The following is a 12,062-nucleotide window of genomic DNA, read 5'->3' as shown; positions in this document are numbered from 1 at the left end:
TTACAATTCTTGAATAATTCATGTACCACTACAACTTTAGAAACAGTTCGACAATTGAAGTTTATCCTCATGGTCGTGTGCAAGATCATAAGTTGCATGAAGACCGATAAACAAATAATAAACAACCATCACAACACTGCAAATAATAAACCTAATAAACGCAACCTTACCAAGCGAACCGATCAAAAACAAATTCATCGCAATTGAAATCGAAGGCAGCCAAGGAACCAAAGGAACACCCCAAACTTTTGGTTCTCTCGATTTACGAATCATCGACATCCCCAAAGTACCCATAAACCAAATCGCCCCAAAAATCGAATACCCAATCCAACCTCTTTTATTCAAACTCCAAAGAACCATCATCCCAACCGAAGAACCAATCACAACCAACAAACAAACCAAAAACTTCGAAAATTCAACCTTTCCCGTAACATCCTTAACATAATATCTCCTCACAAGCAATGCAACCGCAACCATCATGAATATAAAAAGCGTGCTGACCGAGAAAACACTCGACAAAACATCCAAACTAGTAAACAAAGCCATTACGCAACTTAGGATTGTAACTAACAAGGAAGCGTAGACTGGAGTCCCAGTTTTTGGGTGAACCAATGCGAACCACGGTGGGATCATGTGGGCTCGAGCGATTTGAGTCATGTATCGAGCCTGACCCATGGAACCTACTAACATACTTGTTGTCATTCCTTTTAGAGCACAAATGCTAACCAAATACTTTGCCCATTTCATACCAATTCCATCAAATGCAATTGAATAAGCAGCGTTAACATCTATTTCAGTGTACTTAACCATCATTGTTAATGCTAAAGACATTAGACAGTAAACGACAGTTATTATGGTCATTGAGCTAAGCAAACCTATTGGGATATCTCTTGACGGGTTCTTAGTCTCTTCCGCCATGTTTGCTACCATATCGAAGCCTGTATAAGACCAGTAAACAACGGCTGCTGCTTCGAAAACTCCTTCTGCTCCAAAGGGGAAGAATGGGTTTAGATTTGAGGGGTTTGCGTGGATGAATCCAACTATGATTATGAAGATTATGACAGCGGCGTTGATCATCGAGCTGACCCAATTCAGTAACGATGTGTGTTTGGTTCCTGTCATAGCGATTGTGTTTGCGATTGCTAAAACTGAAACAGCGAGAGGGTCTAAGAGATTAAAACCTTCTGCGAAGGAATCGATTTTAAAACGGAAGAAATCTGTGTTCGAAGTGAAGATACTAGCGCAGTAGGATGACCATGAACGACCTAGGCCGGCGGCGCCAACGACTGCTTCAAGAAGGATGTTTCCGGCGGCGATGAATGCTACGAAGTCGCCTAATTCGACACGGAGATAGGAGAATGAGCCTCCGGCGATGGGGATCTCGACTGCAAATTCAGTGTAGCAGAAGACGGATAGAAGGGCGGATATGCCGGAGGCGGCGTAGGAGAGTGTGATGGCGGGTCCGGCGGTATTGCGAGTTTCTTGACCGGTGATTACGAAAATGCCTGATCCGACTACTGCACCGAATGCAAGCCAGAGTAAATCCCACCAAGTGAGGCAACGATGCATTTCGTTTTCGCTTGATTTTTTAAGATCAATGAGTTCGGTGGAATCGGATGATCGGGCGGAGAAACGGTCTTTGAGACGGCGACATGTTTGGGAAAGGGCGGAACGGTAAGAAGGGAAATCTTGAAATGATGATTCAGGGAAGAAATCGAGCTTACTGAAACGCCAATAGGATCGTGTGGATTGTTCTTCTTCCATGGTGGGTCTGATTAGTCTTTCAGTGTCGTCTCTGGTATGCATAGAATAGATGAGAATTGAAGAATCTATCTGAAGAATTTGAAGAAGAACAAGTTCGTTGAATGTAGACGTAAAGGAGTATGATTTCAGTATGTAGACGAAGAAACATTATTATTCTTTTTCAAATAAAGTTAGAAAAAATTAACTAACAAATATGCATTAAATATTAAATATTATCTTAACCTATTTATAGTTATTTACATTAAATATTAGGGAAATGATATAGAGAACGAATTGGGGAAACGAAATAGGGAGCGAAGCCACCTGGCATGCCACGGAGGAAAGAGAAAAAAATTACATCTCCTCTCTAGCAAACCCTCAAATCATTTCCCGCTCATCAAACAAAACCCTCTTTATTCTTCTTCTTCCATTTTCTTCACCCTCGGCACGCTGTTTATCATCTTCTCCTTCCATTCTTTAGATTCGTCTTCATCCGCGCCGTCTAGCTTCTTCTCCTTACATTCTTTAGATTCGTCTTCATCCTCGTCGTTTAACTTCTTACTGTTCTTGCGTCTTCATCCTCATCGTCCTTCTGTTCTTTAGTTTCGTCTTCATCCTCGTCGTCTTCTCCTTGCGTTTTGTTTAGATTCGTCTTCGTCATTGTCTGACTGCCCGATTAGCTTCTTCTTCTAATGGTATATCTTCTCTGCCATCATAGCTTAATTTTTTCTTCGTTTTATTATTCTTCTGTTTGTTTCTTGGATTCACGTTTTTCTGTTGTTATGTGATTGTTATGTGTAGGAACCAATATAGCTAGAACTTGTATAAAATTGTTAATATTTTTGTTATTTTCAAGAACCTGTATAAAACTGTTAATATTTTTGTTGGCTTGTGTTGTCCTCTGTTTTATTCTATGTTGTCCCGTGTCTTAAACTATGATGTCCCGTGTCTTAAACTATGTTGTCCCGTGTAAATATTGAAGTTGTTCTAAATGTTAATATTCTGATGTCATTTGTGTTATTGTAATATGTTGTTCTGTGTTTTAAACTATATTTTTATTCGTTTTAATGCGTTTTATCCAATATGTCTTCCTGCATTTTATTAAATATGTTGTCATGTATTACTGTAATATGTTGTTCATGTGTTGTCATGTATTCTTTGTGCCGATTTCTTTTTTTTGTCTTATGTAGCCCTATGGATGAACCATCATCACCATGTACCGAAGACAAAATTCCCAATGTTGGGATGTCGTTCATTTCTGAAAATAACCTATCAACAATTGGGGACATAAATAGGTATATCTTTTTGTTGTTTATGTAGTTAGACTGTTAATATTCTGTTATTTTTAAAAACCTGTGTAAAACTGTTAATATTTTTGTTGGCTTGTGTTGTCCTCTGTTTTGTTTTATGTTGTCCCGTGTCTTATACTATGATGTCCCGTGTCCTAAACTATGATGTCCTGTATTTTTATACGTTGTTGTCATGTGTTGTAAATATTTAAGTTACTCGAAATGTTAATATTCTATTGTCATTTGTATTATTGTAATATGTTGTTTCGTGTTTTAAACTATATTTTTTTTCGTTTTAATGCGTTTTATCCAATATGTCTACCTGCATTTTATTAAATATGTTGTCATGTATTACTGCAATATGTTGTTCATGTGTTGTTATGTATTCTTTGTGCTGATTTCTCTTTTTTGTCTTATGTAGCCCTATGGATGAACCATCATCACCATGTACCGAAGACAAAATTCCCAATGTTGGGATGTCGTTCATTTCTGAAAATAACTTATCAACAATTGGTTATTTTCCAAGTTAATTGTTCTGCTTTAGATGAAGTGATGAAAGATATGAAAGAAAAGTTCAAGATATCTTCAAATTGTACGACGGATTCCGAACCAACCAAAAAAGTTATCCACTCGCTCGTCAAGGTAAGAACTCGAGGGCGACCACCCACAAAACGGAAACAGTCTGCCATTGAGAAAACAATGAAGAAACCAGTTCCTAGAAATAAGGTTAGTGTCAACAATTATTTCGTCCTATGTCCAATACCATGTTGTCCCGTGTATTACATCATGTTGTCCCATGTATTACACTATGTTGTCCTATGTATTACACTATCGTGTCCTATGTATTACATTATCTTGTCCTATTTTTTACACTATGTTTTAATACTCCGTTTGTTATTTTTGTTTTAGGATACTACCGCAACAAGTAATCCTTCTCTAATATCAACGCAAGAGAAATGGAATCAACACTTCACCGCCCATCTAGTCTCGACTCAACTATCATTTACTTCATTGTTGTCGGGTCAATTACATCATGTATCTGATTATATGTTTCCCAAAGATAATTCATGTGGGGACAACATCATAAGATAACTTTGTTTAATAATATGTTTCCCAAAGATAACATTGTTTTGGATTTACTTTCTTGAATTTGATGAATTCATCATCAGTTGAGTAGTGGATGTCTATGTTTCTTATTTTGAAATGAAATGATATACTTCCCATAATAAGGCCATGTATATTTTATAGATACTGTGGGATACAAAATGGAACTCTTTTTATGCAGGAATTGATGGAATTGAATGAAACATGATGATGCAAAGACTGTATTCATTCTTTCTTTCTTTCTTACTTTATTTTTTGTTTCTTTTAGCAAAATATGTCCAGAATCATCATGTATGTATTCATTCACCATTTAACTACTACTTTTAATCATAATAATAATAAAACTAAACTCCGGTAGGACTCTTGCTGCCTCTGTCCATGCCTGGCTCAAAGAGCACAATAACGACAACAACTAGGATCATCAACTTTGACAAACCATTCTTAAGAGATCAGCTAACAATACTATTCAATTATAAATATAAACCATTACATTGAATTGAATTAAGCACACAGATAGATAATATAATAATAGTTTTGGATTGAAGAGAAAGATGGTGATCAGCTAACAATACTATTCAAAAAGTAAATGTTTTAATTATACTAACATAAAACCATTACATTACTGTTTCGGATAATTTGGTTTTGTACAACTTTCTGGTCTTGTATTTTAAGTTCATCCGATAAATGTTAGAATCGGATTGTAGAATCCTCGATAGGTATTGGATTCATAGACAATGAATATTTTTGCTCGCATTTGGGTAGGTCCTTAATGGAAAAGTTTCTGGGCTCCTTTTAACCCGAATCGTATTTCTTCTCGCAGGTTGTATTGTTTTTGCTGGAGTTGTGGTCTTGCATTTAGAAGCAGCCTTCGCAAACACTATTAAGGGGTCAGAGTGAGTAACCCTCATGTTATTCCTGTTATATACCACCCCACTAAATCTTCTGCAAAATAATAAAGAAGACATTAGTACTGTAATCAACATAGGACAACATAACTAAAAACACATGACAACATAACTAAAAACATATGACAACATAATTAAAAACACATGACAACATAGTCTAACACACAGGACAACATAGTCTAACACACAGGACAACATAGTCTAACACATAGGACAACATAGTCTAACACACAAGACAACACAATATTAACAATTTAAGCTTAATATTTATTAACTGTCTTTCTTCCTGTCTTATTTCATAACAGCTGCTTTAATCATAACTCTATTATCTTCTCCATTTCCTAATACCACTCACCTAAATTTCAAAGATTTAATCATATACCTCTACTTCATAAACAAAGAGTTAATCATTTCCTAATACCTCTGCTTCATAAAATGATATAGATATATCGACAGTTAATCATATACCATAAAATAAAGAACTGATTCAATGAAGATTAAACAAGAGGAGACAGTTAACGCTGCAATAGATCCACAATGAACAGGGGACACAGTAAATGAAATAGTGCAACAATGATAACTTACCTTTCAGCTCTATCTGAAGTTAACACTGCATCTCTATCTGGCTTTTTCCTTTTACCTAAAGTGTTTTTGTTCTTCTCTGTCATTGTTTGAGCGGATTCCATTTGAGCGGAGCGGATATTTAGGGTTAGAGTTTGAGCGGATATTTAGGGTTAGAGTTTGAGCGGATACTTAGGCTAGGGTTTAAACGGATTTGAGAGTGAGTTTGAGCGGAAATGGTAGTGAGTTTACCGGAGATAGAATGAAGATCGAAGAGAAGGTTGTTAATCAGAAATGAGAGTGATTTTTAACGGAGGAGATAGATTGAAGATTGATCAGAAATCGGAGTGAGTTTTTGAAGAGAGGGTTGTTTAGAGAATTTTGAGCGTTTTCAGATTGAAGAAAGAGAATGGTTGAGAGGAAATGAGAGGAGTTTGAATTGAGGGGGTATTATCCTACGTGGAAAAAGAAAATAAAATTAATTAAAATTTAACCTACCTGGCATGTCAGGTGGCTTCGCTCCCACATTCGTTCCCCCACATTCGCTTCTTGTATCATCCCTCTAGACTATAAATATCCAAAACAAACCACAAATATATCACTATATTAACTGTGATTTTATGATGGGGATTTAGTCGTCGCGATCTCTTTAAGATTCAAGAGGTACTCTTCGTGACACCTTATTCCTACTATCGGGTCGGTTTTGATACAAGTATCATTACCCGTGAAGAAATATACTAAAAGTACCTCGAGACTAGTATAATCAAACTCAAGAGGTACCCTATAAAGGTATTTATAGTTTATTAGTGAAGTACTTATTTACAGTAATTGATACAAATAAACAAATAATCTTTATTAGTGAAGTACTTATTTACAGTAATTGATACAAATAAACAAATAATCTTTATTAGTTTATTAGTGAAGTACTTATTAGTTGAAAATGCTTAACATATCCTTTGTATTATGTATAATCTTCAAAAGATGAGAAAATCTCAGATAGCTTAACAATGCATAATAATAATAATAATAATAATAATAATAATAAATAGGGTTCAATATATCCATTTCGAAATGCTAAGCACTTAGCGAAACGCTAAGCACTTAGCGAAATGCTAAGCACTTAGCGAAACGCGTGCTGAAATTTTGATGGAGGAAGGCTTAAATGTTTATTTTCAATTTTAATGGAGACAAATGATGATCAAAGCTCTGTGCAACCGAAAACATTAGAGCATTTACAACAATATATAAAACATTGACAATTTTCTTCAATCCTTGTTCTTGCAAACACTTCATCTGTTGGTCAAAATATTAAGGTTTAGTTAAAAGGGATGCATGGTATCTTCTTTTATAACACAACATCTCTGTTTTCTTGTCTGCCAGTTTCATCGACGAATTTAGCCTTCAATTTTGCAGTTGCTCGAGACGATCTTGACGAAGATGCGGATGTAGACGTCGACGATGAGGAACTTGACTTCGATTTCTTCCGTTTTTGCTTCTTAGGAATATCTGGCATATCCATTGGTGGCGTGTCTATGAATATATCAGCTACTAGTTGACTGTGCATGGATTCAAAATCTATATATCCCACCAGAAAAGAGAAAGAAAACAAATATGGATTCAAAATCAAATATGTTCTTTAAATCAAGTCATCAATCAAACTAGAATTATTTGTTTTTTCAAACCTTGAGACGCCCATGTTGACGAGATTATGGAACTGGAACCGCCTCTTAGCTCATGAATGTTGCCTATGGAGGTTGTCGAGAAATCAGACGATGTCTTGAATTCGTTCATCTATATCATCATCATCATCATATCATCATCAAATTAAAGGACAATAATTGAAGTTGAATTTACACAAATTGAGAAAGAATTAGAACATACCCAACCGGGAGCATTACTAGTGGATCCATCCCAGCCAATATGTGACACATGTTTCACGTCTGTTGGATACCCAATATCCAACTCACGATCCTTCACAACTGCAAGAAGGATTCTTGATCATTATTGTGACTTATGATAAAAGGGAGAAAAAAAAAGAAAAGAGGGTTTGCAATTTGCATGCAGGAATTACCAAAGATTTGTGATATAAATTTAAATCCTTTACGAATCCTTTTGATTTTGGTTGCCATTGATATGATACGGACTGAAAGCTCCAATCCTCAGGACAAAAGAGCAATCAGTCCCTAATTCCTTCACAAAAGAAGGTTCTTCGGCCTGCCTGTCAAAAACAGAACATATTTTAACCCCTTTTTCTCATCAAAAGTTAAGAATCAAACCCAATAACATAAACAATGTCCATGAATAATAGCCACAAAAAGTTGTAAAATTGCAGGAGAAATGATGCTTCTTGCAACGATAACTTGCCCGCAGAAGGAGCTTGGTATATATTCATGAATGATTCATCCAATCATGGAATAAAAAACAAACATTAGCCTAGCTAGAAAAAGATACTACCTTTGATTCTAAAGACCAAGAGAAGCAATAATTGTTCCTACTTCTTCTTCTGCAACTAATCCCTTCATTACGACATTAATCCATCTTTATCTTCTTCCTCATGACAAATTTAACTAAGCTAATCTTCTTCAATACACCAAACAAGAGAAAGAAAGAAACGCTAAGCACTTAGCGAAATGCTAAACACTTAGCGAAACGCTAAGCACTTAGCGAAACGCTATGCACTTAGCGAAACAGAAAGTAAACCCTAAACAACAGATTCGAAGATGTATAAATCAAACATCAATAATAAACTTAAAAAATCACAGGATAAACGTACAAAGTGGAACCGTGCTTGTGCTCGTCGTGGAGCTCATCGTCGTGGATTTCGCCGTCGCCGCCGATCGCCGCCGATTGCCGCCGCCCAATTTAGAGAGAAGGAGGAGAAGAGCGGGAAGAGAGAGAAGGAGAAAAAAAGAAATGAAAAAAATAGGCTAGGATATATTAAATAGTAAGGGTAATCTGGACATTTCACACATTACCACTTAGCGAAACGCTAAGTCCCTTAGCGTTTCGCTACAAGGGCAATTTCGTCAAAAAAAAAATAAAAAGACCACGAACGCAATAAAAATTATAATTTACCAACGGATCAAATAACCCAATCTTTAAGGTCATTTCGTCAAATTTCCCAAATAAAGTCTAATAATTTTAAAGTTTTTCTTAATGTTTAATATTTAATGTAAAGAATTATAAATAGGTTTGTGAGTTTATTTTTTCTAACCTTTAGTTAAAAAAAATATAAAAAAATCCGCTATCTCATCTCTGACTAGAAGATAAGTTTTACTGAAATCATACTCCCCTTCCCTTCGTCTACATTCAACGAACTTCTTCTTCTTCAAGTTCTTCAATTCTCTTCTATGCATACTAGAGACGATACTGAGAGACTAATCAGACCCACCATGGAAGAAGAACAATCCACACGATCCTATTGGCGTTTCAGTAAGCTCGATTTCTTCCCTGAATCATCATTCCAAGATTTCCCTTCTTACCGTTCCGCCCTTTCCCAAACATGTCGCCGTCTCAAAGACCGTTTCTCCGCCCGATCATCCGATTCCACCGAACTCGTAGATCTTAAAAAAACAAGCGAAAACGAGATGCATCGTTGCCTCACTTGGTGGGATTTACTCTGGCTTGCATTCGGTTCAGTAGTCGGATCAGGCATTTTCGTTATCACCGGTCAAGAAGCTCACAATACCGCCGGACCCTCCATTACAATCTCCTACGCCGCCTCCGGCTTATCCGCCCTTCTATCCGTCTTCTGCTACACCGAATTCGCAGTCGAGATCCCCATCGCCGGCGGCTCATTCTCCTATCTCCGTGTAGAATTAGGCGATTTCGTAGCATTCATCGCCGCCGGAAACATCCTTCTTGAAGCAGTCGTTGGCGCCGCCGGCCTAGGTCGTTCATGGTCATCCTACTGCGCTAGTATCTTCACTTCAAACACAGATTTCTTCCGTTTTAAAATCGATTCGTTCGCAGAAGGTTTTAATCTCTTAGACCCACTTGCCGTTTCAGTTTTAGCAATCGCAAACATAATCGCTATGACAGGAACCAAACACACATCGTTGCTGAATTGGGTCAGTTCCATGATCACCGCTGCTGTCATAATCTTTATAATCATAGTTGGATTCATCCACGCAAACCCCTCAAATCTAAACCCATTCTTCCCCTTTGGAGCAGAAGGAGTTTTCGAAGCAGCAGCCGTTGTTTACTGGTCTTATACAGGTTTCGATATGGTAGCAAACATGGCGGAAGAGACGAAGAAACCGTCAAGAGATATCCCAATAGGTTTGCTTAGCTCAATGACCATAATAACTGTCGTTTACTGTCTAATGTCTTTAGCATTAACAATGATGGTTAAGTACACTGAAATAGATGTTAATGCTGCTTATTCAATTGCATTCGATAGAATTGGTATGAAATGGGCTAAGTATTTGGTTAGCATTTGTGCTCTTAAAGGAATGACGACAAGTATGTTAGTAGGTTCCATGGGCCAGGCTCGATACACTACTCAAATCGCTCGAGCCCATATGATCCCACCGTGGTTCGCATTGGTCCACCCAAAAACAGGGACGCCAATCTATGCTTCCTTGTTAGTTACAATCCTAAGTTGCATAATCGCTTTGTTTACTAGTTTGGATGTTTTGTCGAGTGTTTTCTCGGTCAGCACACTCTTTATATTCATGATGGTTGCGGTTGCTTTGCTTGTGAGGAGATATTATGCTAAGGATGTTACGGGAAAGGTTGAATTTTCGAAGTTTATGGTTTGTTTGTTGGTTGTGATTGGTTCTTCGGTTGGGATAACAGTTCTTTGGAATTTGAATAAAAGAGGTTGGATTGGGTATTCGATATTTGGGTCGATTTGGTTTATGGGTACTTTGGGGATGTCGATGATTCGTAAATCGAGAGAACCAAAGGTTTGGGGTGTTCCTTTGGTTCCTTGGCTGCCTTCGATTTCAATTGGGATGAATTTGTTTTTGATTGGTTCGCTTGGTAAGGTTGCTTTTATTAGGTTTTTTGTTTGCAGTGCTGCGATGGTTGTTTATTATTTGTTTGTCGGTCTTCATGCAACTTATGATCTTGCACACGACCACGGGGATAAACTTCAATTGTCGAAGGACGGTTTCTAAAGCTTTATTATGTTGGTGGTGGTTGTACATGAATTATTCAAGAATTGTAAAATAAGATTCAATCTTTCCTACTTTAATTTGATAGCCAAATGATATTTGAATTTGAAATTAATAATATTAAGAGCTAGTTTATCTTGGTCATATATATATATAATTTTGATCACTCTTTCTTATAAATTATCTATATAACATGTATTCTTCTAATTAAGAAAGTCACAAATTTAATTAACTAAAATAATATAATTTTAAATATAAAAGACAAATTTAATAATGTGTCCTATAATGATGTCGTGACGTTGTATGCTGGTTATGTGATCCAGTATCCTCTGCCCTTCTAGAACTTTTCTTAGGACTGAGTCCCAATTCCCGTCTTTGATATCTTTGATTTTCGCCACTACACAGTACATTTTGATGCGGATATTCTTGAACTCCTCCTCGTGAATGATAGGCTGGTTTCGAATTAGGGGTCGTGCCAGAATAGAGTGCATTTCTTGTCCCCTAGCCGAATGTCGTAGAGAGCTGTTATATCGTTTCTCAGTTTAAGAATTTTCTTGAGTAACCAGCCCATACCTTTGTTGATTATGCAAGTCCAGATACTGGTTTCTTATTTCATAAACTTTATGTGTACCCATTTGATCCATAATGATTCCTAGTTGCATTCCAATACCCACATATGCTTGTAGGTTTGAGCCTTGTTCTACTCGACACAGTTCTTGAGTCTGGTGTCTCCCTCCTCCTTTGGTTTGTAGAGAGCGGTACATTTGACTTTCTTTCCTCCTCTTCCGCCACTGCCCCAGATGAAATTTTGCATTAACGTATCGAGTTCCTTCATTACCTTCTTCGGAATGACCATTTGTTGCGCCTATTATCCATTTATGCACATGACTACACTCTTGATAAGCTCAATCCTCCCTGCATAAAAAAGTTTCTTCGCTACCCAGTTAGAAATCGTGATTTTTACCTTTTCAATCAACAGTTTGCAGTGTGAGATCTGAATCTGTTTTGCGGTTAACAAAATCCCTACGTACCTTACGGGAAAGCTGTCTTCCTCAATGCCCATGATGTTGAAGATGTCCTACTTTGTTTCGTCGTTCACTCCTCCATAAAATACCACACTTTTGCTTTCGTTAATAGTAAGACCTGTAACCTCAGAAAAAATATTAGTGCAACCCTAATAGTTTTAATGGAGCCAACGTCAGTGTGCGCAAAAATGAACAAATCGTCGGCAAAGCATAAATGAGTTACCTCCTCTATCTCACAGAACGGGTGAAAGATGTATGGACGACTCTTTCAGAACATCGCGAAGATGCTCTCAAAGATCGTCATAATAGCTATGA

The 12,062-nt window shown here is 37.0% G+C and overlaps 3 protein-coding genes across 3 annotated transcripts; 1 reads left to right on the top strand and 2 right to left on the bottom strand.

Annotated features, from left to right (window-relative positions):
• On the bottom strand, nucleotides 1-1,868 carry LOC124945700 (cationic amino acid transporter 8, vacuolar-like). The gene has a single exon (XM_047486179.1). It carries the CDS (start codon nucleotides 1,804-1,806, stop codon nucleotides 37-39), a length of 1,770 nt encoding a protein of 589 aa, XP_047342135.1. The 5' UTR covers nucleotides 1,807-1,868; the 3' UTR covers nucleotides 1-36.
• Nucleotides 1,869-6,940: 5,072 nt separating this feature from the next.
• On the bottom strand, nucleotides 6,941-7,731 carry LOC124944520 (CRIB domain-containing protein RIC10-like). Its single transcript, XM_047484787.1, has 4 exons — nucleotides 7,674-7,731; nucleotides 7,484-7,581; nucleotides 7,285-7,393; nucleotides 6,941-7,177 (listed from the first exon to the last, which is right to left on the bottom strand). Exons 1-4 carry the CDS (start codon nucleotides 7,729-7,731, stop codon nucleotides 6,948-6,950), a joined length of 495 nt encoding a protein of 164 aa, XP_047340743.1. The 3' UTR covers nucleotides 6,941-6,947.
• A 1,149-nt stretch (nucleotides 7,732-8,880) lies between these two features.
• LOC124910574 (cationic amino acid transporter 8, vacuolar-like) lies at nucleotides 8,881-10,861 on the top strand. The gene has a single exon (XM_047451245.1). The coding sequence runs from the start codon at nucleotides 8,953-8,955 to the stop codon at nucleotides 10,723-10,725; it is 1,773 nt and encodes a 590-aa protein (XP_047307201.1). The 5' UTR covers nucleotides 8,881-8,952; the 3' UTR covers nucleotides 10,726-10,861.
• Nucleotides 10,862-12,062: the final 1,201 nt, after the last annotated feature.

This window comes from Impatiens glandulifera, chromosome 7 (genome assembly GCF_907164915.1).
Source record: "Impatiens glandulifera chromosome 7, dImpGla2.1, whole genome shotgun sequence".
Lineage (NCBI taxonomy): Eukaryota > Viridiplantae > Streptophyta > Magnoliopsida > Ericales > Balsaminaceae > Impatiens > Impatiens glandulifera.
This window is presented reverse-complemented; position numbering and strand designations above follow the sequence as displayed.

Bases quoted from the DNA above. Each gene is read 5' to 3' on its own strand.
- LOC124910574 (XM_047451245.1), top strand. From the start codon at position 8,953: ATGCATACTAGAGACGATACTGAGAGACTAATCAGACCCACCATGGAA.
- LOC124945700 (XM_047486179.1), bottom strand. From the start codon at position 1,806: ATGCATACCAGAGACGACACTGAAAGACTAATCAGACCCACCATGGAA.
- LOC124944520 (XM_047484787.1), bottom strand. From the start codon at position 7,731: ATGGCAACCAAAATCAAAAGGATTCGTAAAGGATTTAAATTTATATCA. The intron at 7,394-7,483 runs GTATGTTCTAAT...ATGATGATATAG, and splicing joins CTAGTAATGCTCCCGGTTGG to ATGAACGAATTCAAGACATC. The intron at 7,178-7,284 runs GTTTGAAAAAAC...TGGGATATATAG, and splicing joins GTCAACATGGGCGTCTCAAG to ATTTTGAATCCATGCACAGT.